Source organism: Paroedura picta, chromosome 8 (genome assembly GCF_049243985.1).
Source record: "Paroedura picta isolate Pp20150507F chromosome 8, Ppicta_v3.0, whole genome shotgun sequence".
In the NCBI taxonomy this organism is placed as follows: Eukaryota; Metazoa; Chordata; class Lepidosauria; order Squamata; family Gekkonidae; genus Paroedura; species Paroedura picta.
In genome coordinates, this window is record NC_135376.1 from 38,532,879 (window position 1) to 38,559,891 (window position 27,013).

Sequence of the window (27,013 nt, forward strand, 5' to 3'; positions counted from 1 at the left end):
TCCGACTGGCTGTTTTTTGACCGCATTTTGTTTTCCCAATTGACATTTCTTTCTCTTTAAATGTAAGGCTGCTTCTACCAATGAAGCCTTTATGGAGAATATAAATGACGGTGGCAATTAAGAAATAATCAAATGGCACCAGCATCTACCTTTGGAAATGGAACAAAACTAGCCAAAATAACACAGACCCTGAAAAATAAAGGAAATGGGGAAATGATATCAAATTCCTTCAGCTGAACTATCTCACCAGGAGAGCTCAGCTCCCTTAATATTTGGGCCAGAACCATGTCATAAATCTTGGAGTTATTTCATCCAGAGCGTCATTTATCTCCACTCAGCTACAGAAGAGGAATAACCTTGTCGCTACAGAAAGGGAAATAGGGCTTTTAATTGCATATAGATTACTGGAGAGCTCTTATCTCACAGTCCAATTTGTAGCTCCAGAAGGAGTTCTTTGCTTCCCTTGATCAAAGTCAGAACCAGACTATCACACTCCATCCTGTATGAATACATGGGGATCCTGCATCCCTGTATAAATGACTGGTACAAAGTTCTGTTACAGGCCATACTATTTGCCATGCTGTGCTTTCTTAAACATAATTGTAAGAAGTACCTTTGCTGCAGTTAAACAAGCAGAGGTCAGTGCTCCAGAAATGGAATGTATTACTTTAGGCCATAGGATCTTGCATTGTTTTTTTCTTCTTAGACTTTCAAGGCTGCTTTTCAATGAATTGTTCTCTATTGTTCTTAATATCTTTACTTCATTTTCATTAAGTACAGTCAGCAATTTTCCATGGAAAGCTTCAGTTGGGGGCCAGTGAAAGTATTATTTTGCATATGATGGGACTGGCAGCATACTAGTAGGCAAGCCAGGGGCTAAGGATGTGCACAAAAGGGGAAAAAAACCATGTTGGTTTGTGGGTGAACCAAACCAGGAGGTCCATTCACAAACGAAATGGATTTGTGGCCCTGCATACCCATTGAAGGAGACTACAGTGCTGTAGACTACAGTGCAAGCCTGAAAAACAACAGAGCAGTCACTCAGCTATTTTGGGCAGTCTTGTGCAGTCTCTTTTAACTTTAAAGGGACTGCATAAGACAGCATGAATCAACTGAGCAGTGGGAAGCATGCTGCTCCCCTCAGCTTGACTATTTTTGTGGCTTTCATGAGGGGCAAGAAGCAGGGACTTAAAGGGACTCAGGATCTCTTTAAACCTGCTCTATCCATGAACCACCATGAACGTCTTTAACAGCCTGTGGAAGTTAGTGATGATAAATCCATCATAAACGCCTGTTTATGCCCATGAACAGGGCAAAATTTGTGATGAATTTTGCTTCATGTTTCTGTTTCTGTTCATCCCTACCAATGACTCAGTGAACTTTAAGCAATGTATGAGTTGATCAGTCTGTGCAGATCACTGATTCAGTAACTAGCCAGATCAATGTCAGTAGCTGCATAAGGCCAGAAGGGACCCACACTGTCTTCTCTGATCCCCACCGAATTACCAGATCCCTGGCTGCTACAGTGATGATAGTATAATCTCACAAGGTTACTAGGAGCACAAGCCTAAATGAAGAAGGGTATAACATTGCTCAGGATTGCACTATAAATGTCCCTTCTATAAGGAGATCCCTAAGACGTCACTCTCTTAGTGAATCCTGTAGCTTGAGTTTAATAGCTTCCTCAGAAACAACAAAAATTGAAAGTTTTTTTTAAAATGTGTATTTATTTTAATGTAAAATACAAAACTGAAAGCATACTAGTTACATTTTCTATTCTCTATAACTCCATTAGTGAGGGTTAATAGACTGACTCTTCCGTGAAACAAATTCTTTCAAAATGTGGCCAGCAGAAACTCCAAACAAGTAAAGATTCTCCACAGTCCATGGAAAGATGGCAATTGTCACCCAGGCTAGCCTGATCTCAGAAGCTAAGCTGGGGTGGTTCTCACTACCATTTGCACAAGACAGGCAACAGGAAACCGCTTCTGAATGTCTCTTGCCTTGAAAACCCTATAAGGTCACCATAAGTCAGCTGTGGCTTGATAGCATTTTTCACCACTATTGTTTTTGTGGGTTACAGCCTGAGCTCTGAGTGTTCCTAAGTTTATGCCTCACTAGGACACCAACTCATACAAGGAGAGAGAATGCAATAGAGAGATCAAGAGATGGCAGTTGTGCTAGGACTTGATGGCACCAGGGCAGGAGATTTGTCAACTACATCTTTTAAACTTTAAAAAGGTTATTATTGAAATGCTGTCCATTTCACTAAAAGGGTTTAATGTTTATATCTGTAAGGGTTGGAAGGAATTACCTCGAGGCTGCTCCTCTGTCAATAAAGACTGCTTTGCACCTCATCTCATTAAATCCTTGCTCAAAATATAGTTCCAATTATTAATTTGCATTTCCTGGGATCTCAATAATGATGACATCTGTGCAAAGCCTTTCTGCTCTAACTCTCAGATATGCATTGGAAGTATAAGAATGGTTTTAGACCCGTTCCCCACTGAGTTCTGAAGAAAATAAGATCAGTTCGATAGCATTGGCACACATCAGATGCCTAAAGGCTGTATGAACCTTAGCATGCTCATTCTAAAGTTCATTCTGATACTCTCTGAGGAACTGTATCCATGCCTCAGAACTGGGGTGCCAGTCCTTCATATTAAGTGTCACCATGATTCAATATCAGATTGCAAGGTAAGGTAATAATAAGCATCAAGGCATTGTTAATATCTAATTGGGGGAATGTTTGTCTCCAGTGGGCTTTAAGGAAATGCAAATGACATTTGTTTTAAAAAATGAACATCTCAGAGCAACTGTTCAGGTCTCGGATGTGAGAATGGCACTTATGGCACTTAATGTTTCTCAACAGTCAAATGACTGCTATTAATATCCTATGACAAAAACAGAATTCCAAAGTGAAGGAGAGTTTATGAACTTCTGGCATATATTCATTACAGTTCCCCCCCCCCTTAGGAGTTTGTATTTGTTTTTGTTTGGATATAATGCAATGAGAAGAAAGCAAATTGCAACTTTATTTCCTCTGAAATTATCAGCGATTCAGTTATGAAGATAGATTTGTTTGGAGGAAAAACTACCTTTGATCAGCCTCATATGTGAAATGGAAAGTATTTCTTTTTTGTTGTTGTTGTTTAACATGGGTTAGGCACCCCAGCAACAGTTTTAGGTTCATGTTTTTCTTTGTCAAGGACAGCTAAACATGACTGCTCTGCACCTCATCATAGGAGCATGAACCTCATAGGAAATAATCACTGCACACTGCAGTGATGTTGTGGTCTTAAATATCTACTGGCATCCAGAGATAGCAAAGGGGTCAACTAGTGCTTCATCTGCCTTTGATCCTCCTTATTTTAAAAGGCAGTCCACCTTATAAGTGCAAAAGGAAAATCAGAATTGTTCAGCAGTGTTCATTATGACAACAGTATCTATTCAAAGTCTTATAGAGCATATTAATAAACATCCAGGCAAGATGTCCTGAGACCAAACAAGGACAGATTAGACTTTTAAAAGACCTTTAAGACTATAGGCTTAGGAAGCTGAAGGCAGGACTACACCCTTCTTTCTATACATAGTCGTATTTTGAAGGATAGGAGCGCCTCCCATCCTCGCTTTTGACAATATCATGTGCTGTAGTCTTCTTGCTTTCATACCCAGTTCCAGCCCTGTAGGAGATATTTTTTCCTGAGGCATTATAGGATACAGCTTTATAACTGAAACAGAAATAAAAAGGGGTATCAGTCAGTGGAACTGACTGGAATAATCATAATTAGCAACATTATTTCCTGACAGTAGATATAAGGCAACTGGCTAAACTCCATACATATCCATTGTGTTCTCTTGCTATAGTATCATTTAGAGCAGATTCCACAGAGATAAAAATAAAAAGGTTTTTTTTAATATATGCCTAGTGGTGCTCCTGCCATAATTTTCTGAACTACTTATTATTGGTCTGACAGTAACAACCCAAGCCGGTGTGTTTTTACTTAGAAATATGTCCCACTAAATTCAGTAAGACATTCCTGGATAAGGATTGATAGGATTGTATCTAAAACTTATAATCATCCCAAAGCTGATTTTCAGTGATGTATAACTAGCAAGTAGTAGACTAGCAAAATATGCAGTGATGTACATGCCAAAAACTGCAGATATTGGTATTATAAGCAACTGATCCCTCAAAAACAGAGCTACCTGTTAGTAAACATATACTGGTAAAGTGTCACTGTATCTGAAGTCTGCCCATTCACATGAAAACATCAAGCTAACCATGACCCCTCTTCTCCATTTTTCTCCCAGCCTGCCCTGGAAGGGATCCAAATGTAAGGAAGTTAAATCAGGCAACATAATGCAGCAAGGTGAGAACAGAGTTCCTCACCTGCATGTTTCATTTCCTGCATGTATCTCTGAATGCGAGTTTATTCAGTCTCATGTCCCTGATTTAGGATGCTTAGGGCTGATCCTGCATTGAGCAGGGGGTTGGACTAGATGGCCTGTGTGGCCCCTTCCAACTCTATGATTCTATGATTTCTTTGTAAGTGGCTGTGATTCTCATGTCTAATTTGCTCCCAAGTTGGGGAGCTCATAATAGAAGTGACATAATTTATTGGCTTCTGAAATAAAGCACCCAGTCTACCCATCACGATAACAGCTTCACAAGAAAATATAATCACTCACTGGGTCTTTTCTGGTACCAGTCCTCTGCAGGCAATGCACATCATGATGCCTCCAACGAAGGCCAAGCCCCCAGCAACCCATCCTACAAAGAGGGCAGAGCCAAAGGTATACCTACAAAATAAAGAGTAGTATTGCAAAGCTTAAATGTCACCCTCTATGTTAAATTCCTCCTTCTGCATAAGAGTCTTTAATGTATAGCTGCCTTATAAGCCCATCACTACTGCTTAGTAGATTTCCACCCTTAATAATGTCGGAGAATCTACATCACTTTAAATGTTAATTCAGTAATTTAAATCATTGTGAGTCTACTTATTCTAACCTTACATTCTACATCACAGTAAAAGCCATACTACACATTACGTTTTTGACCAGTTGCTTCCCCAGACCTAACTCTTTGTCCTCACAATCATACAGCTGCTGTGGGGAGAGGTATTTTTGAAGAATCCTGGGGAAAGTAATTTGCCTCTCTTTGTAGCTGCATGTAGGTGGAAAGGGAATAACCATGAGGAAGGCACCAGCAACAAGCTGGGATAGCAACAGCAAGGACGAGCAGCCAGAAAGAAAGCCAACCAAAAGTAGCTCCATATAAAGCAAAGGTCTTCTCTGGGATAAATGGCTCCTTGAGATTAATTTATTTGTGAGTAGGAAGAAGGAAGCAGGAACTAGGAGTGGCCAGGGAGGAGGGCTAAAAGGGCCCAGCTGAAGGAGATAAGCAAAATAATTGGCTGCTAGTTGGAAGAAATTGTGGAAGACTTGGAACCTTTATAGGAAACTCAAATGGTACCATTTCTGTCCAAGAAGGAAGCTAGAAAGAATGTTTGTACGTGACTCATGCATATTGGCCTCACCCTTCTCAGCTCTTGCAGAAAGGGTGCAGCAGCTAAGACAGGAGTTCAAGGAGCTAGAAGAAGGATTGAGACTGGGAATGTGGCCCAACCCTTGGGGGAGGGGGAGTGTGAAGAAGTAAACTGGCCAGGCTACAAGGTTGTAGCTAAACTCTTGGTCTGGCAATATAAAAGAGTTGAGCAATTAAAGGGCAACCTATACATTTCTGGTGTGTTGACTGGTCTTTGGGATTGTGGGAAGAAGATGGCAAAACCCGTCCTCAGGGGGATGAAGTTCCTGGCTTCCCCCAAGAAAAGGGCCTGCTATACCAATCATGTCTATGGTGTTGATATGCCCTAAGTTTTTCAAGAGGTTGACAAAGGTTAAAACTCATAGTTTTGCCTTGAAGAGCTGGAATTACCTTGTCTGAAGAGTCTGCATCATTCCTGTTTGATACATGCCAGCTGTTGACATCCAGAAGTTTGTGACAAGCATGTTGGCAAAAACAGACACACCACAGATGGCACACAGACCTGAAACAGAGAAAAGAGCATTACTCACTTCAAGGATGGGATATCTGGAGACCTTCAGTTGTAGCCAATTAGCTACAGGCTGTAGCTAATTGGTTGTATTGGGGTATTATTTATTGCTGTGGGCAGGAAGTGGCTTTAGAAGGCCCTAATACCTTATTGTATTCTCTGGAAGGCAAAAATAATTCAATCCAAGATCCTTTGCACAATGAAATGGCTTAAGGCATGAGTTTTCACCAAAGCACCCAGTTTGTTGCTCAGGAAAATCCAGCACTATGTCACAGAAGGATAAACTCTGCTGAGTTGTACTCTAAAATAATGTTATTACACAATGAAGCTGTCACAATAATGTTGCAACTCTTCAGTGGAAGCCAATACAGGAGTATGGCTCATCCTTGGATTTCTAACTGATTTAATGGCATCATCCTTCTTAAGAGGTGTAGATTTTTCTTATCATTTGGGAATCTTTATGGAAAATTAGTCATAGAGAATAAGGAAAATACCTGCTTATCTAACTTCTTTTGCTGTGTGTTTCATACTTCCGGCCTATTAATTTCATTTTTCCGTCACCATACAACCCCAAACTCACCAGCCACAATAAACATGATTCCAGCAGTTAATGTCATGTTTGCTTTTGCTGAGTCTTCCATGTTACCAATCCGCAAACACTTCAGGGCAAAAACAGCCACCAGAATACCAAAAGCTCCTAGCACAATGCCCACGATCATCAGAGCCCTCACAGCCTGGAACATTGCTGCAAAATACATAGGAAAATGTATGTAATTTGAAGTACATAAACCAGAAGCTGTTGCTCAGATCTCTTAATACAACAAAATATATGTTATATGTAACTTCTGTTGATGTTAATTGGGGTTTTTATGGGGATTTTATTGTGTTTTAACTATTTATGTTGTAAACTGCCCTGAGACCTATTTGGAGAAGGGCGGTCTAAAAATTAAATAATAAAAAAATAATAATAAAAATGGAAGGGTTGCTAATTCTAAAAGGAGTTTTTAACAGCAAAAAGATCCACAGGTCCACCTTGTACAATGTTTTCTTTTCCTCATGTAAGGGCATTATTTCAAATTATTTACCACAAATATTTTTCAGAACAAAGAGGCATTCAGCAGAAGGTCCCACGGGCGTTAATTTTGCATGCTGTTCACTGCTTGCTTGTATCTGTTTCTTTCTTCTTTTTACAACTTCACCCCTCCCTCCCCATTTTTAAGCTGGAACTTTTTCATGAGCTAAAACCAGCCAATGAGGAATCACACAGGTAGTATGCTGATGTCATATAGTCTAGCAACCAATCAAATTTATTCATTATATTTATTTACACAATTATATCTCACATTTCTGCCCTTAAAAGGGAATCAAAGGAAGAAAAATGTGACTGTCTCGCAGCATCACAAAGTCACACATGTTGCCATTCACATATAAAAATCACCCTGAGAACAGCTGTGGGCCAACTGCCATAATGGTCTAGGAGTTTTGAGAATACTTTTAACAGTTGGACCTTGGTTGTGAGTCATTCTAATCACAAGGTATGGCCTTATCAGTCAGTGCAAGAGAACTGACATTAACTATTCCCTTCGTTTCCGGTGCTCATTCATTAATGGAGGTGTGAGTTCACTATGATGCATGAGGAAACAAGAGAGTTAATGAAGCCATGCTATCAGCACCAAAGATTGGTCGCTGTACATTGTGTACAGAACAGGAGAAAGCAAACAGAAAGGTATTGTGTACCATTTTCAGTTGCCCAGGATTCATCTTAGTGGTTTCTGTTTCATCAAGGTCAAAATTACAAGGATGGTCTGGTCTACCACAAAGTAATTTGCAATAGTCATTAGAAGAAATGGATATTCCACATTAAAATCTAAAGTGTGCTACAAAAAAAATGTGGCATATCCAATTACACATTCTCAGATAATGTAAATGATGCCCTTCTCCTCATAGCACCTTTATATATTTACCTGCCTGTTTTATTCCCCCCCCCAAAAAAAAAAACCACTTAGTACAGTTTAGTTAAATAAAGACTTACAGAACCACTGAACTCCACATAAGACATTATAAACATAAGAAGAGCCTTGCCAGGTAAGTCCAGTGTTCCATCTAGTTCAACATCACCCAGTAGTCAACAGCCTACTCTGGAGGCCCAACAATGGGACACAAAGACTGATACCTTCTCCATTGTCCACTTCTGGCACTGGGATTCAGAAGTGCAATTGCTCTGAATATGAATGTTTCCTTTAGTCACCATGGCTAATAGACACTGATAGTCTCCACAAGTCTATCTAATCCCTCTTAAAATAAAATAAAATCATTTGAAAGCATGCAAGTAAACTTATGCACAAAAAAGCCATGTAAATCCATCTACAATTGTTATGCCTGGGTCCATTTTCTCCCACATATGTGTTGAAACTCACTGCCAATTATGTTTTCTTAATACAATACATACAGCAAAGCTGCAGTTTTGTAAACACATAGACAGGTGTGCAATTGTCACTGAGAATGCTGTACAACAAGAACATTTTATTTGAAGTCATTTAGACCAGTACAATAAATGCTGGGATATCCCAAAATGCTGTAAATAAGCACATATAGGTTTCTTCCTGATACAGAGCTAAAGTTAACACACCAGCACATGTACTTGTTCACTAAGTGCTAATTTAAATGTTACCACTCCAGCAATTATCCTGTTGTTTAAAAGCCTTTTACCCAGCGTGTTGGTCCAAATTTGTGCTTTATTTTCATGCCAGCACAACTGTTATCCATGATATGGAATGCAACTGTGGAGATATTGCATGCACTTAGAGACCCAAATGGCATTCAATATGCTAAAATTTAAAAAATGGAATGTTTAATAAGAAATTGGGTTGCCAGATCCAGGTTGGGAAATTCCTGGAAGTTTGTAGGAAGAATCTGGGGTATGTAGGGGTTAAGGAGGAGAAGGGCCTCAGGGAGCATAGTGCCAAAAGCCAATCTCCAAAGCAGTCATTTTCTCCAGTCCATAGGAGCAGAGATTAGATAGTTAAGTCAAAAAAAGAACAAGTTTGGTAACATTACCTAGTGCCCCTACTCATCATGAATTTATTTCATGTATGTGCAGTCATTGTCCTATTTCTAAAAGAAAGTCAGTTTTGAAAATGGTCCCTAAACTAAGGGATTCCAGTCCCCATGTGTGACCTGGGGAACCTCATCTCCCGACTAAAGAGAGAAAATGGCTGGAGAAAAGGCTGCTTTGGAGGGTGTGGATTTACCCCACTACATCTTTGACTGCTTACTTTATGCCCAACCCAGAGCCAAATTCCTCAATGAGACCTTACGGGGTTCTAACCTTCACTCCGTTGCTGAAAAGATAATCTATCTTTTATCTGACCAGGTTGATGATGTAACATATAAAACCGCCCTATTTGCCTTGGCTGCAAGGAAAATAAGGGCCAATGTTACAACCACTAAGGCAGCCTCTTAACACTCTTGCACTTTGTATGCTGTTTCAGTTTTTTGGTCTTAAATTTTATATTTTTATACAGTTCCTTTTATTCTATTTTACTGTTAGTAAATTTGTATTTTATATTTTGTAAAGGCCTATGGCTATATACAAATAAATGTATCTTATCTGTATTCTGTGTTCCCCAACCCCCGGGCTGCAGCCCGGTACCAGGCCACGAGGCCCTCAGTATAAGGCCATGGTAGGGGGGAGGGAGGTGTCAGTGCTGGTACGCCAGTGGGCATGCCTCCCTCCCCGCCAGGGCACGGCCCGCGCCATGGGGGGGAGGCATGGGCGCAAATGCACAGGTGCGGCAGCTCCGTGCCTGCGCATTAATGAACTACCCTTTCAGTCATATTGACATGAACTAGACTTTTAGCAGGATAACAGTAGTTGTCTCTGTGTAGAAATCTAGCACTTCAAAGGACTACTAAGATAGCCTTTTGCATGACTGGTTAGCTTTCCATATGTAGGGAGATTTTATCATGAAAGCACATTCCAATATGTGATGCTCCACATCATTATGAGGTAGTACAGACCTGCAAGATGAGTCTGCAAACCTATTTGTACATTGTTTTAAAGTCAATTAAAGGAATCGAAAATGCTAACTGTTTAATACTGAAGTTTAGGTCAGATATCAAGAAATAGAACAGCATCCCAAGACACAGGAAACGTGAAACATATTTAGGTATAAAAATAAACTGTAATCTTATGTATATGTATAAGATGGAAATATTCCACTATGATTTTAAGGTTATGGCTGGAAATATGTGCACCTGTCCAGTGCCAGTTTCCCAAATGGATGGGAGTTCATTAATTTTATATATATCTGTTTTAAATTTGTGAAGCATTTATCAGATGACATCAATATATATTAAGGTTATGCATGGCGGCATCCAAATCAGACGTACCAGGCCCACGCAGACAGCACCATGGTGAGGGGGGGAGGGGAGGCACAGGCACCAATGCGTAACTCTCTGGAACGGCCGATTCGGACACCACCGCGCAAAACCCTATGATCTTGTTGACCCGCCTACTCTCCCAAAATGGCCAATTATGGTCCCAGATTATGTGGGAAGGGGGGAAGCTCTGGGTAAGCATGTACACAGCTATGCTTCCCAACCATGTTCTGCATGATTACACCACTTCAGGGATTTCTCAAAACTTGAAGAAGTTTTGAGAAGGTGTTTCTGAATGGTAAAAAAGTTGAGAAAGGCTGGTCAAAGCAATGTTTTGATTGTTCATTTTAAATCTTTTGTACCTCTTGTTTAGAGGTGTCAAAGTATTCATAGGAATCATAGAATCATAGAGTTGGAAGGGGCCATACAAGCCATCTAGTCCAACCCCCTGCTCAATGCAGGATCAGCCCTAAGCATCCTAAAGCATCCAAGAAAAGTGTGTATCCAACCTTTGCTTGAAGACTGCCAGTGAGGGGTAGCTCACCACCTCCTTAGGCAGCCTATTCCACTGCTGAACTACTCAAGTTATAATCAAGTTATACTCAGTCAAATTAAGCACTAGAATTAATCACTAGAATGCAACTATGCTTCTTTCGCTAGACTGTACACAGCAGGAGTGGAGAAAAGGACTCAGTTGATCCTGTCAGGATCCCTCCATCCATTCACTGATGCTGTGCCCTTATGGGGAAAGGCCATACATTTATTTATAATTTAATTAAGAAACCCTGAAAATTCTGGGGGGAATTGTCCATTTTTACATTTAGAGAAATATAAACAAGAAGAATAGGAGAGCTGGCAAAACCTTTTCCCCCCCAAAGTACAATATTTTGTTATTGTTTTTTAATGGTTTACCAAAGACTGAAAAATATACAAGTAGTCTTTATATACTTATTCCGGTATAATATATTAAACAACATTGTTATTGTTAACAGTAAAGTGATAAGCCACAATTCATGAACTGGTGTCTAGGAGTCATGAATATTTCAAAAATCTAGTGGATTATACTAAAATAAGCAACCTGTTTTTCTAAAAGGCTGGCACAGAGTACCAAAGATTCTAGAAAAGATACTTATCGTATCTGAGATATAAGCTGGAAATGTAATAATAATTCACACATGTTTATGCATAACTTTTTGAACTATCAGTGCTTATTATTAGGATATTTAAATTCTAAAATTCTAAAAAAGATGTGAATATTACTGTAAGCTGAAAACAAACAGGATTCCTAAATTTTAGAATACTGTACACATAATGATATTAAGACAATTACCAGAGAAAGGAACTGACAAAAATTAACAGGAATGTTTTCGTGAAAAAAGAGTAATGTGTTTATAAAATCTAGATAGTATTCTAATGTTTGTTTTTAAAATACAAAAAATATATTTTTTCTTCATTTGTTTTATGGCATATCTTTTTTGAGGATGGATAAAAATCATTTTGAATATTTGTAATAACTTCAATGGAAATACATAAATTACTCTTTCAGTATTAACACAACCTCTCTTTCTGTTAAATACAGAATCATGAGCATCAGGCTACTCAAATTATGTTGAATAACATAAAAAGACATCTACAAGCAGTTACCTTACTGAGATCTGATACATCCTCTTTCAGTAAACGTCTGTCAGTAACATTCAAGTTAATTATAATAAAGAATTGTAGCCTACATGTAATTATACATATAGATGTGGAACCTTCCTAAACTCAGTGTCTTGAAGCATATAAGAACCGTTAAAGATTAATCAAATACAGCCCATCAGGGGGCGGGGGGGAGAGATATTCACAAAAGAATATAAAATAGTATCCTCCTAGACTCTTACAAGGCAATCCTAAACAGAGTTATACTTTTCTAAGGCTTCAACTCTGCTTAGGATTGCACTGTTAAATAAAAAATATAATCGCAAAAATTAGAAAGGTAATTTAATTTTAAATACAGATTTTTCCAAACATGAAATCTGTAGGTCTCATGAATTTGCTACAAGAAATATGGCAACAGCTGCAGAAGTAAATGTCTGGTCTTCCATTTATATTAATACATTGCTTATTGCTGGTCTGTGCAAACTCTTTATTCGTTACATTGTTAAGGTAACTTTGACCAGCCCATATCCCTACCTGGTAGCCCAAGAATAGTGAAATAAGGCCGACACTCGGTAAGCCCCGAACTTTGACTGACACAGCTCCTCCAGAGCCCCTGATACTGGAACACAGCTGTCACCGGGTTGTCATATAAGTCCTGGGTACTCCACATGTCCATCCCCGTGGCAACAATGCAGCCCGCTAAACCCAGGGCTGACACAAAAAATCCCATCACTTGGCAAATGGTCGTGGACATGGTATTTCCCGTGCAGCCAGGAGCTTACTACTAGCTAAGCATAAGGGAACACTGAAGTCCCTTTCCCTGTCCCAGCAGACCGTAGCAACCCTTATCAGATGGTTTCCTTTAATAGACTTTATTTGCTCACTGTGTTTTTGTAAGATAGTTCAGTTTCACTCCTGTTGGCTAATGTTGTATGCTTTGGGGTTGGTGGGTCTGGGGACTGGGCAAGTCTCCTTAGAAGCCCTTGATCTCTCAGGATATAATAGGCATCATTGGTCAAATAGAGAGTAACCTTCTCTGAACAACCCATGTTGTACTATCCGTATTATAATTTCTTAATAAATTCATCCACATATTGAAAATATATTCGGTGTACCTACATTACCAATTGCAAAGGCAAAGAGACCCGAACCATCATTACAAGACAGAGATTTAGGGCTGGATTCTCTGCTCTGTTTCTGGCAGTACAAAGGTACTGTAGAGTAAATCAAGCCTGAACTGTCCAAAGCTGCTAAAATGCCTAAACTGAGGCTATTGTACATTCGTTACAGTATGAGAAAACAAGAGTCACTGGAAAAGACAATCATGCAACCACCTGAGTCTGTAGAGAAAAGATGGATACCATAATGAATCATAATCATAATTTTGCTAAGAAGTTAAAGGCATCAGAAAAAGATGAAACCTCAAGATGAGATGGGTTGACTTGATAAAGAAAGCAACAGAACCTCAGTATTTAGTAGTAGTAGTAGTAGTAGTAGTATTTCCCACCACTCTTGGCAAGCTGTCTTATGGCGGGTTACACAATTAAAACCCCACAAAACACAGCTATAATATCCCCATTAAAATTATGTACCCTGATGGCAAAAACCTATCCTCCTACCCCCACAGCAGCAACAGGCTGCCTCTTGGTGCCCCACAGGGTAACTACACATGCCAGCAGTCCACCAATGGTGATGGTCCGGCCCAGTGGCAATCTCTTCTGTGAAAGGCTGTTGACAACAGGACATTTTGGAGGTCATTAATTCATGGGGTTTCCATAAGTTGGAAGTGGCTTGATGGCACTTAACACACACAATTTCCCCTGGCATTATGGACCAAAGTTAATATGGATGTGGGGTAGACATTGTGATAATCTACAGATCTGTGATTCAGTGTGTGAAACCATGAGTCATTCAGTGAAGTCAATAGTGAGTAACTGTTTTCTAGGTATGTGTCTAGAACAAAAGTCAAACCTTTACCTTACCTCTAGCACTGTACAACCCCTTTAAGTTCAGGAAGTCTGCTTTTTTATTTTTAAAAAAGGGCATAGGAGTCCTTTCTGTATGGCTTGTCCTCAATAGAGCAAAGAGCTGAGCTGATGCTGCTGGTTCCTCAGCTGGGGAGCCATTATCCAATGCATTTAAGTCAAAGCACTTTTTGCTTCTGTTCCCCAGCTTGAACGAAACTTTCTGCAGTCATGCCTGAGGCTTCTGTTCATAAACGCCCTTAATGTTCACTTTGAAGAGCAATATTTTTTGAAGGACTGGAGAGGTAACATGAAATCCTTGCAGCACTGCAGAAGATCCTTGGAGCCATCACGGGGATTCAGATATTTAGCTTCTTGGGATAACAAAATATCCTGGACTAGGCTTGAGGGAGAGGAACCTATGAATACACAACATGGGTGGCTGCAACCACTTTATGCTGTCTGAGAAATCATTCTGGTGTAACAATTGTAGGAATATTTTGATTAGTCATTGGTTCAAATGGGAGAGCGACTGACACTAACAAGTCACCCATCCATGTCTTCATCTCCGTTATTTCCCAAGTAACCATGCTCATGGAACCACAGCCCTAATCAGGCCTGTTATGTTACACCCACTGACTTCGGTTAGAAATCTCCAAACACCATGTGAAGGGAGAACTGTCATTTTATTGTGGCGGTTGAGAAAGGCAGACGGCCTGTGCAAATTAAGAAATTAATCCTGTTTCTCCACTATGGGGAATAGCTCTCGGTAGCAATATAAATTTGCCAGACTCCTCTGCCAGATGCACAGCAGTGAGTTACAGGAACCTTCTGGACTCCAGCCTCATCAATTCCAATCTAACACACAGCTCCAACAGATTTTCTTCAACTCTGACCTAGAAACAAATTTAGCTTTTATCCAATCATGATATCTTTATTTGCAGCAGACACAATCAATATTGTATCCTCCTCGTGAAGCTAAATGGAAGCTCTCATTAGGACTGAGGAGTTACAGTTTTACAGGGAGCTTATTATTCATAGGCCACTGCATGAATGGGATGTCTAATAACTGTGTGGGTGGGGAGGGCATCCCAGTCATGCACGACAATGAAGAGACTGGATGCTGATCTGAAAAGAAAGAGCAATGCACCACCACTCCTTGTGAGGGATTATTCTAGCACTTTGGTCCACTGTACAAATACTTATGGCAGCATGGCAATATAGCTATCCTTATCACAGAATCATAGAGTTGGACGGGGCCATCTTGTCTGACTCCCTGCTCAATACAAAATCAGCCTAAAGCATCACTGACATTGCTTCACAGGAAAGAGAAGTTGAGTGGATCAACTCAGAAGAAAGATGCTAAAGCTTATCAGACTGGTAGGATAAGCCCTCCTGGTAAGGTAGAAAATGGACTGAACCTCTCTGTCACCAAGGACAGTGTAAATTAAGAAAATCTGATGCAGAATCTGGCCATTTTAATCAGATCATAGGGAACACCATGGCTTTTGTTTTATATGCAAAGTTCAATCTCCAGCATCTCCTGTTAAAAGAACCCAATAATAAGTGATGTGAAAAATTTCCACCTGAGGCCCTGGAGGGCTGCTTCCAGTCACCTTACACATTAAAGATCTCAATAGACCAATGGCTGCCTTTATATAAGGCAGCTTCGTGTGTTCATTCCAAAAGGGGTAGGCATGTTAGACGGTTGTAGCAAAAACAAAAAGAAGCACTAGGTCATATTGTAGCATAAATTCTAATGGACTATATAACTCACTTCATGCATCTAATTGGGGGGCTTTATCTCATTAAACTTCCCACTATAAGAAATCTGTTAATTTTTCAGGTACAACAAGATTTTTTTTTTATTGATACTGATGGTGATATAGTGGAAGTTGGACCCTTTCCTCACAGGAGTCATGTCCCATATTCTACTGTGTGCCATGCACCAATACATTCATTATTCCACCTAAAATCTACAGGTCATTTCATGGTAAAGTCATCACTGCAGAAGGTATTGATTAATCTCAAAGGCACAAGAGCAGGAATATGCAGAGCTATCCTCCTCTTACTGTCAATTTTATTAGGAGTGCAGGTAGTGGAGGTAAACAAACAGGAGAGTGTTCCTGGTCCTAAATTAAAACGTCTCCTGCTGATCTGTAAATCTCTCCTAACTTATGAGATGGTAAAATGGCTTTTACAAGGTTAAAAAAAAGCACACTTCACTATAGGAAGAATACCAGGAACTCCATCTCATTTTGGAACTTCATATAAAAACTCTTCTAGGCTACCTGGATAGCCTCTAGCATGGTTCACATGTTACAGGAATGCATGTCCCTCTGTGTCCTTCTGCGTGTAATAAAGAGCCAATACATATTCACTTTATGAATGGGATGGAGGACCAATACCTTGGTAAATGTGAGATTTATATCATCCTTTCATCTGTAACATGAGTCGGACTCAATGCATAAACATTGGGCACACTGTACAAAAGCTGTATGTGTATTCACTGTAACTTGTGGACAGGGCTCATGTCAGTTGCTTGTTATGGGGTCACCACCCATATCTGATGAACTAACCCCATGGTAATAGACATAATTCTACAGAACAGAAGCTACAGAGTCACCTTACACATTAAAGATCTCAATAGACCAATGGCTGCCTTTATATAAGGCAGCTTCGTGTTTTCATTCCAAAAGGGGTAGGCATGTTAGACGGTTGTAGCAAAATCAAAAAAGAAGCACTAGGTCATATTGTAGCATAAGTTCTAATGGACTATATAACTCCATGCATCTAATTGGGGAGCTTTATCTCATTAAACTTCCCACTATAAGAAATCTGTTAATTTTTCAGGTACTACAAGAAGCAACAGTTTCCCTTTGAAAAGACAAAAAGTATTTGGAGAGGGTTCAGCATCTCAGGTAGGAATTGTTTCGTAGTCCCCAACTGTTACTGGCTGTTTTGTGCAGTGTACAAAACTCAATAGTATTCTTTGTCACTGAACAACACCCTAGTTTCAGCAGCTCACACCTCTTTTATCTGCTCTTTCCTTAGACAAATGTGTCTTTGACACTAATCTCTGCACCCCTTTTGAACATTTGAATGTTATCATAGCTGGTTCTGCTAATGTAGCCAATGTTGACTTTATTTTAGCAAATATAGCCTACTCCCACAGGGAAATATCCAACTAGTTCAAACTGGGAAAGAAGGAACAGACAACCACACCTACTCCCATACTGCAGTAATTCTGCAGAGAACATGATATTGAAAATTGAATCATTGTCCAGCCTAAGCTCATCAAGCATCTTACAGCCCAGATAAATGATACATGTGACACGAGAAACTAAATGTTCCACACTATGGTGGGCTGGATTCAGTTTGTGAGTGCGGCGTGAGGGGAAGAGGGCTTCAGCATCCCACCCAGCCCTTACACACCCCATCCCCTTTTCCCAAGCTGAAACAGTGGTTGGATGGGGCTGTTTGCCTTGCTGTCCATGCTTGGGAACATGAAGTTACATGTCACTTGAATCATCTAGTTGAGTCCTTTCACTGATGAACTTCAGAGGATGAGCTGGAGAGATAACTTGTTCATGAAGACTATAAGGCAGACTTGCTTTTCTTATTATCCTTAGGAAATTCATTATCTTTAGGAAATTTACAGGTACGCATGCTCTTCCTAAAGGACCATATTGAGCCTCCGGGGAGGGCGGTATAGAAGTATGATTAATAAATATACACAGTTATTATTTTGGAGATGAGATGTACATTTGCAGAGCATCTGATCCTCACAGTCTGTGTTCAGGGGCTTGAGTTGACACTGGTGCAACATATATCCACACAGCTCACTGGTACACTCAAAGTGCAGTTGTCTAGGTTTCGAAGAAGACCTGGTGAAGGTTGTTTCTTTATTAAACAAGCATCAAACACACAGTTAAATAGTGACTAGGTGCTGGTGATAATTTTATAAGAAGCAGAACAAATCTTAATATTCTATTTTCATTTGGTGAAATATCAAGTAAACACAATACTAGTGCTGAAGACTATCGTAGATTTTATGTTCATAGTTTGCACATAAGTCTGCCAGAACCAATTTTCTAATTTGTATGGGTAGCAAGGTAAAGGGTGAGGAGGGAAACTTAGGAACTCTCAGATTTGTATGTTCTATGTAAGCTTTGAGAAGGGAGATGGTGGTATAACTTGGTTTAACAAGGTCAATAATGAAAAATATGGACCAACATAGGGTCATCATCAGTGAATAAACCTTGATTAAGGAAAGGCAATCACAAAGGCCCACATCTGTCTAATTCATAAAATGCCCATTCGTCACTGTTGCACCTCATGGGAGTAACCATGAAAGCACCTGCTGCAGATTCAGAAATGGCCCAAATGTATGCAAAATTCCAAATAATACAGACACACACATCCAGTGTCTTCATCTTCTGACATTTTTGAAAATATAATCTGATATGGAATTGTGCAAATTTAGGTCACAATCTCTCCAGAAGTTGGATGGAAACTGTTCATTTATTTGTTTGTTTGTTTATATTTTTATACCGCCCTTCCCTACAGCTCTGGCCGGTTTACATAAAACATATAGAACATTTACAGAGAACAATATCCATATAACAATAACAATATAACAGATATCAATATAACAAATATCAATATAACAAATAACAATAACAAGGGACCAAACCCTATGAAGATAGGTTGAGGGGCTTGGGAATGTTCAGCCTGGAGAAAAGGAGATTGAGAGGGGACATGATAGCCCTCTTTAAGTATTTGAAAGGTTGTCACTTGGGGAGGGCAGGATGCTGTTTCCATTGGCTGCAGAGGAGAGGACACGCAGTAATGGTTTTAAACTACAAGTACAACGATATAGGCTAGATATCAGGAAAAATTTTTCACAATCAGAGTAGTTCAGCAGTGGAATAGGCTGCCTAAGGAGGTGGTGAGCTCCCCCTCACTGGCAGTCTTCAAGCAAAGGTTGGATACACACTTTTCTTGGATGCTTTAGGATGCTTAGGGCTGATCCTGCGTTGAGCAGGGGGTTGGACTAGATGGCCTGTATGGCCCCTTCCAACACTATGATTCTATGATTCTATTCTATGATAACATATCAGCCAAAACAACATTTCAACAAGCAACTTTGACAAGCCCTTGGTAGGTTCGACCTCTTAATCGGGTGGGTGGGGGGATCTGTAGATGTTTTGAGTCAGTCAGCCTCAAGCAAATGCCTGGGGGAAGAGCTCTCTTTTGCAGGCCCTGCGGAATTGTCGAAGTTCAGGCAGGGCCCTGATCTCTTCAGGGAGCTCATTCCATCAGGTGGGGGCCAGGACTGAAAAGGCCCTGGCCCTTGTTGAGGACTGACGTGCCTCTTTAGGGCCAGGGATCCGCAGTTGGGGGTGGCAGAGAGTAAAGCTCTTCTGGGGGTTCTGCTCCCAACCATTCCAATGGGGCTTGTTCCAAAGCACGTCCAACTAGACTGAGACGAGACAATCAGGGTGTAAACTGCACGGAGCTTTTATTCCAACCCCACATCGATTAAGTCCCTGCCCTCTACACAGAATGTGATTTCCGTTTGGATTTTGGCCGATTTTAATTTTCCTTCTGCAGCAAGAAGGATTGATCCGGAGTGACCCTACCTTTATTGTGCGATATCTCAGACTGCTTTTAAGCCTGAATATCCATTGGGAAAGAAAGCTCCGTGGTAGAGAACCTCTGATAGGCTACACCTGGTCATGTGACATGCTTGCCTTAAAGGAGAAGCCCCTAATTTCTCTCAATTTCTGTCGGTCCTGGATTGTTCTTCCCTCCTCTGCCTTTTTCAATCTTTTCCCCCTCCCCTCCAAGAAAAGAGGCTCCCTGCCTGGTTCCTCTCCCCCCCCTTCAAGAAAAGAAAGAAAGAGGCTTGGCTCCCCCCCCCCTTCTGAGCCTCCCTAACCACGTGCAGAAGACTTTCCTGTTTCAATGCGGGGGGGGGGAAGACCCGAGTTCAAAGCGATCTGAATTCAACAGGATTGACAATGGAATAAAGAAAGTAAGTGCAGACTCTGCCCAGGTCTGTAGCTATTCTCATTATAGTGGTTTACAGTTCTAACTTTACTGTCATCTTGTGAGGGAAGACGGTGACTTGCCTAAGACAAATTCCACATGATTCATGATCAAGAAGAGATTTTTAGGCCTGACACTTTGACATCGAAAATCAGCATACGATCCACTGCATCATATCAATTGTAACGCTTTCTATGGAACCTAATTCTTAATATGTAATTCTAAAACCTTAGCACATTGATTTTATATGTATGTTGGGGGAGGGGGTTGTCTTCTGTCATTTGTTTGTAGTTTAAACTGAACAGTCCTATTCTGTATAATATAATTACCACTGCCTTTTTAATTTTTCTACTAACTATATGATTAACAGATTCCTCCTATAGTTAGGTATGTCTAAGTCTACTTATCTTCAATAATCTTAGGACTACTCAACTCTTTGTAGGATTGAGTTGCATGACAATTGTAATAGCATATTTTTGAAGGGTGGTCAATGGTGAATGTGATATCCTAGTCAGACGGGGAAAATGGTATCAGGACTAGATTTTTGGTGCAAGACTGAGTCCCAGCTATATTTTCATAAATGATCCTTATCTCTGAAGCCACCCTTGAGTAATTCTATTGAAGTCATTGCATCTACATGAATACAAACGGCTTGAACAGAACCACCTTGAATCACATTTTCATCAGCTCTTTTCTGATATTTTGCATTAACCCCCCCCCACACACACACACACAAAGAATCCCAAGGACCCTTTGTTTTCCCTGCACTTGGGGGTTGAAAAGCATAAGGGGGAGAAGAAATACAGAAACAAAAATGTCAATGATGCATTTGGGTTGCCTGGCTACTCCACACCAATCTTACTGTTTTTATTCAGTATGACACTATTGTTCATAATATAAATTGCTATTGTCAGAATAATAAATAGGGCTTTATAATGGAAACGCTGGCAGACCCATTAACTATATCCAAGCAAGTGAGGTGGTTGTAATGCAAAAAAGGGTGGGGCACAGCAAGAGGAAGAGTCTTGCAATTTTCAGCTGTGCAGAAATACATATTGCTATAATTTGATTATTTATTCTTATTTGTACTTCTTTGAACATAGCTGTCCATTACTCATTTGAAGTGCTAGAAAGATATCTCTATCACAGCCAGAAAAAAAGAGAAAACCTTCTAAACATGAGACTATGCCATTGGCAAGGCTGTTCTTCTAAGGTTGTCCCCAGAGACTACAAATGCCATACAATATATAATAAGAAAATGTTCTTACTTCTTTTCCCCTTAAGAAAAGCTATATCCTACTGCTAGTTTTAAAAATGCATAACCCATCACTCTTCCTAGGGTCATGCCGGTAATGTTTACCAGCTCCTAGCCACTTAGAAGTAAACATTTATGTGAACATGTATATACTCCCTGAATAAGAATACAAGGATTTTTTTTTCAAGCCCCCCCCCCCCCCATCTTTCCATGAGGAGGAATTTACATGCTAATTGATTTGGTCTGTTAGGACTTTAGGATGACAAGTTAATTAAAAACGTATACACAGTTCCGAATCTTGCATAAAACCACTCAAGGCTTTCAGATTGATTTTATTTTGGCCAAGCAGACTGTGATAGCTTTGTTTCTCACGTCTCCTGATGCAAGGTCTATTCCCAAGTGGTTCTTTTTATTTTAAAGTGCCAGGGGAAGGGAGGGTAGAATATTTTAGATTAGAGCTAGCAGCGTTCTTTGTTTTCAACAAAGGTGAAAATGGATTTTTCTGATGATGAATGAAGAACTGCCCCCATAAAAACAACTAAGGAAACCACATCCATGTTAAAAATCTTTCTCTGAGAACTAGACATAAATATTCTAGATACTAACTAGAGGGAACATGTGTTCATGCCAGGAAACAATGCAAATGCAGTAGAAGCCTTGCTTCAGCAGCTCATATAACAGCTTAGTGCCTACTAATTTTAAGGGACTGCAAATTGTCCAGGACAGCCCCATAAGGGATAATTCCCATCCTGTATCTTCAGCCATGCATGTCTCTGTCCAGCTGAGGGTACCTTCCAACTCTCTTGTTTATGTCTACATTCATCATCACTCATAATCTCTCACTGCTTTTCTCCTACTAGAGACGCGCAGCCACTGTTTGTGCCTTGTCAAGCCCTGGACATGTTGCATAGAGCTGGTGCTGCTTGCTGCTTTTTTCTGTTGTTGTTTGTTTTGATGGCTAAGTCAATTTCTTGACATGTCCCTGTTGTGCTTAGTTCTTCAAAAGGTCTTTGATAGTGTCAGGTAGTGATAGACAAGAAAGGCACCAAGAATGGTGACTTTTCTCAGATGTTTCTGAGATGATGGACAAGCTCTAGAAGGCCTGTTTGGATACTTGGCTCCAACCTAGTGGAATGAGCTCCTGGATTAGCTGCGGGCCCTGCAAGAGCTTCCGGAATTCCGCAGAGCCTGCAAAATGGAGCTCTTCCGCCAGGTCTATGGTTGAGGCTGGGGTTAGCAAGGAGGATTGATGACCCCCCCCCTCCCTGGGTGTGAACAGTAGATTAACTTTTGGACCTTCTTCCCTACCCCTCAAGTAGTAGAGATGGGTGGTGGTTTGTGATTTTTAAGTCTTTTAATGGGGGTTTTAATGGGTTTTTATTGGACTTTGTAACCCACCACGAGCCAGTATCGGAAGTGGCGGGAAATAAATAGACTATAATAATAATAATAATAAAATAATAAACTTACCACTAAAAATTAGTCTAACATTACTGTTCAACTGTAATGAAAGTATCACATCATCTATTTGGAAGACAAGGATGAATAGTAATGACAAAATACACCCATTTATTCTTTTCTTTTAGATCTCATTATGAAGTACCAATACAATGCATGGCTCAACATCTCAAAATAGCACATTGTTGGCAGTTGTTTTAAAAGAAAGAATTTACTGCAAGGTGTGAAGTTTCTTTAGACCACAAGAAATACAGAAAATGTGGCATTACCTACAATAGTTATTTGTCCACTGGACTTCAGACAAAGATAAGATTCACTAATATCACCATAGTAAAATAACAAAAGCATAAATGTAGATACACCAGTTTGGTGAATGGTAATATTTTCCAGTTGGCTCCCTTTGAGCTTCCCTGCAACTTCTACTGAGGGATGGTGCTTGTGAAAATTATGGCCTGTGTGCAGGCCCTGTCAATCTACATCAATCTAATCAAGAGAGCCTGTAATTTATCACAACTCTGCAAAGCTCAAAACGCTCCTTCAGCCTAAGGAGACTTTCTCCAGCGGGTAGAAGAAGCTCCTCTGGTAGAAGAACAACTAGGATACTTAGGATAGAAGATTTCAAACGTTGCTATACAGACTGGTAGGATACAGGCTGAGATATACAAGTACTCCTGCTCAATTTGCAGCACTTCCTACTCAGTCCAAATACTTCTTTCTGCCCCATGAAAAGTGACCGATTGTCAGAACAGACAGCACTGGTCATATGTTCTGTGCACATAGCTGCAACTTGGGTACCAGTGTCTGTGGCACATCTGTCACCATAATACAACAAAAGCTACTAACCTCTGGTAAAACAAAGAGAACTTACACAGCCAAGTTCAACACATTCATCCTGGTTCCTGTAAGTTTTTTTAACACTACAAGCTAATCAGAGGAATTAAAGTTATATTTAAAGTAACTGGAAATTAGTTCAGAAAATATGGTAAGGTGACCAGATTTCAACATTGGTAAAGCAGGACACCATTGACCGGAAAGGTTCTTGATTAAAAATTTGGTCTATATGGAGAAACAAAAAGTTTCATAGAACACATAGAATGCAAAAATAGTATTGTAATATATATATTTCTTAATTTCAACATAAGTACAATTTGCCAGGTGCCCCCAGATGTCCCTCCAAAAGTGGGACAATCTGGTCACCTTAAACATGGGACAACAAGGAAAACCGGGGATTTCTTTGTATCATATTTGTGCCCCCATCAGAATAAAAGGAAAGCGCCAACAAATCCTGTTTCTTCAGGCATGTGCCTTGTTAACAAACTATTCCATGTTTGTATTAAGAATAAAAACAATAAAGCTTTACATAAGGTTTCCAGCTTTAAAAAAAAAAAACCTTGGTGAAATGAGAAAGGATAGAATTGAATATTTAATTTCTATACCACCCCTTCATATGGGCTCGGGATGGTTCACACAGTAAAACACATTCAATAAAAGCAGTTACAATAATAAATTACAATAAAATACAATTTGAAAACCCGTCTTCACCCCCCCCACACACACACACACACACACACCCTTCGTGCCCTCCATTAGCTACTCCAGACTGGAGATGGTAAGTGTGGAAGATTTTTCCTAATCCCTTGAGTTGAATGTACCTGTCCAAAAGGAGATCTCTCTACTGGACTCCCAGCCCAGAAAGTAGAATTAGCTCTGCTCATTAATTTCATCTGAACTGACACATCTTATTTCTGAACTGAGGCCGTGATGTTATGTAAAGGCAGAATACAAATGTTTTAAGTAAATAAATATAAATATAATACATACCATGTATACACAGATTATTTTAAGTATAGACTTTTCATAATATCAATTTTGACCACATATGCAGAGATATATTTAATGTCAGTTCTCAACCATTTTTTATTTATTTTTGGTTTCTGGGAAATTAATAAGCACCTGATCTAGGGTGGAAGAAATTTCCGTCAAGTCACCCCCAATTTATGACTACTCTGTAGGGTTTTCAAGGCATGAGTGTTTGAGAGGTAGTTTGCCATTGTCTGCATCAGTGTAACAGCCCTGAACTTCTCTGGTCATCAGGGATGACCCTGCTTAACTTCTGAGATCTGACAAGGTTGGCCGGTGGGCCATTCAAGTTAGTGCTGGTCCATGTTAGACATTGTTAAATAAGGGAAGAGGAGAGTGGACTAAACAATAAGAAAGTATCATAGGTTTGGCATATTTCCAGTCCTAGTTCCTGTTTTTCTTTATTCATCCCTACATAAGTCTCCTGTGTACAGATTTTATTACTAATGTTCAAAATCCTGCCTTAGAATTGCTGATTAGGACACAACAGCTCAGATTAAGATGTGTATCTTTACAGTCCACGTAATTATATCTTTAGAGATCTGTTTGGTATTGACTCCCTCAAACTCACTCCAGTCCTCTTTTTCGTCATGAGAAAAAATATTGGGGCAAGGAACGATTTCTTTTTTCCCACTTCTTTGCATAGTTCTGTGCTTCTCACTAGCAAAACTTGAATCCCATTTTGTTTTAAAGTTATAACAGACTGGCTCAGAATTTGAAGGACTCTATGAGGAAAACCATTGAGTGGAACTCAAAAGTAGAAACCAAGAGAAGCAGGTAGCCCTTCATCCCACAACTGTCTTAATAACAGCACATCCAATCCCTACCTGGTAATCCAAGGATGGTGAAATAGGCACGACATTCTGTGAAACCAGAGCTCTCCCTGACACAAGTACGCCATAACCCCTGGTAATTAAACACAGCCGTCACCGGATTGTTTTGAAGGTCTTGGGTGCTCCATTGGTCCATGCAGGTTGAAGCAATAATTCCAGCTAAAGCTAACAATGAAACCAGAAACCCTACAGACTGACACATGGTTACAGACATTTAAAATCAGCAGATAATGTACACCAGTAACACCAAAACTGCATCTGACTGTCTGTCAAGCACAAAGGGTCTTTTACCATCAGGTACCTGCACACGTCACTAAAAGGGAGGAAACCTGGCATATGCCAGACAGGCTCGCCCAGTTTCATTTTATCTTTTTCGGTTAGATTATTTGCCTCAGTTGGTACCAAGAGTCACTTGTTATCCATTTTGCAAGGGCCTTACTCTCTGTTTACTTTTCAGTGCAGTTTTCACTGACTAATTCAAAGGGCTGGCACCACTCAAGACTGGCAGACTCCATTCTAACCAGTTGGCGAAATTCTGTGCTTAAAGAAGCATTTGAAAACTAAGAGGGAAAGTGGACAGAATATAAAAATTATGAATTGACTTCAAGGGCTTTATTTTGATAAGTGAAGAGTCTTCCTGACAGGAAAGACAGAAGGGAGTTCAAGGATTCAACTCTGTTTTATGGAACACTGATGTGGAGCTCTATTTTGATTTGGAAAGAAATTATTATTGTTGTTGCTGTTGTTGTTATTGTTGTCGTTGTTGTTGTTGTTATATTTATTACCCGCCACTCCCTTGCGGCTTGTGACGGGTTACAACATCTTAAAATCCCCATTAAAACTCCATTAAAACAATAATTACAATTTCAACATTACAACATTACTAACATGGCAAGATCGGCAAATCAACTTCCCCCCTCCCACTACTGGCGGGTGGAGAGGGGATCCTGATGGTTTACTTCGGTCCTAGTCCCAAATCCCGGGGGGGCATAGGTCTATGTTGTCAGCCTTGGCCTCAACCATAAACCTGGCAGAAGAGCTCCGTTTTGCAGGCCCTGTGGAACGATGAAAGATCCCGCAGGGCCCGCAGCTCTCCCAGGAGCTCATTCCACCAGGCAGGGGCCAGGACTGAAAAGGCCCTGGCCCTGGTCGAGGCCAGGTGTGCTTCCCTAGGGCCGGTAATGACCAACAGGTTTTCACCCGCAGAGTGCAAGGTCCTGCGGGGGGCATAGGGCGATAGGCGGTCCCTCAGGTATGTGGGTCCCAACTTGCGTAAAGCCTTGAAGGTTAGAACCAAAACCTTGAACCAGATCCGGGCAGCAATTGGACATAGCAAATGTATTATGGCTGCTATTAACATTTGGGTAGCATAGCAAAATGATCAGGGTTCTTCCTGTTGTTGGTTTTCAATATCTCCCTTAAAAACATAGAGGAATCAGACCAGTAGCTTGTTTCACATACTGGTCAATCAATTGCCCTGGAGGGCCAACAAAGAGCACAGAGGCCAAGACCTTC

At 40.2% G+C, this 27,013-nt stretch overlaps 1 protein-coding gene across 2 annotated transcripts; it reads right to left on the reverse strand.

The window, feature by feature from the left end:
• Positions 1–1,707: 1,707 nt before the first annotated feature.
• Positions 1,708–25,773, reverse strand: CLDN18 (claudin 18). 2 transcript variants are annotated; one of them, XM_077349134.1, is made up of 5 exons: positions 25,493–25,773; positions 6,637–6,801; positions 5,939–6,050; positions 4,693–4,803; positions 1,708–3,731 (listed from the first exon to the last, which is right to left on the reverse strand). In XM_077349134.1, exons 1-5 carry the CDS (start codon positions 25,710–25,712, stop codon positions 3,584–3,586), a joined length of 756 nt encoding a protein of 251 aa, XP_077205249.1. In that variant the 5' UTR covers positions 25,713–25,773; the 3' UTR covers positions 1,708–3,583. The 2 variants fall into 2 exon arrangements, with proteins under 2 accessions (XP_077205249.1, XP_077205250.1); XM_077349135.1 differs by lacking the exon at positions 25,493–25,773 and adding an exon at positions 12,609–12,878.
• Positions 25,774–27,013: the final 1,240 nt, after the last annotated feature.

What these genes read in the sequence shown, in the direction of transcription:
- CLDN18 (XM_077349134.1), bottom strand. Translation starts at nt 25,712, where the DNA reads ATGTCTGTAACCATGTGTCAGTCTGTAGGGTTTCTGGTTTCATTGTTA. An exon ending in ATGCAGACTCTTCAGACAAG is followed by an intron (nt 4,804 to 5,938) that starts GTAATTCCAGCT and finishes TTTATTTTGTAG; the next exon opens with GTATACCTTTGGCTCTGCCC. An exon ending in CTGGTACCAGAAAAGACCCA is followed by an intron (nt 3,732 to 4,692) that starts GTGAGTGATTAT and finishes TTTCTGTTTCAG; the next exon opens with TTATAAAGCTGTATCCTATA.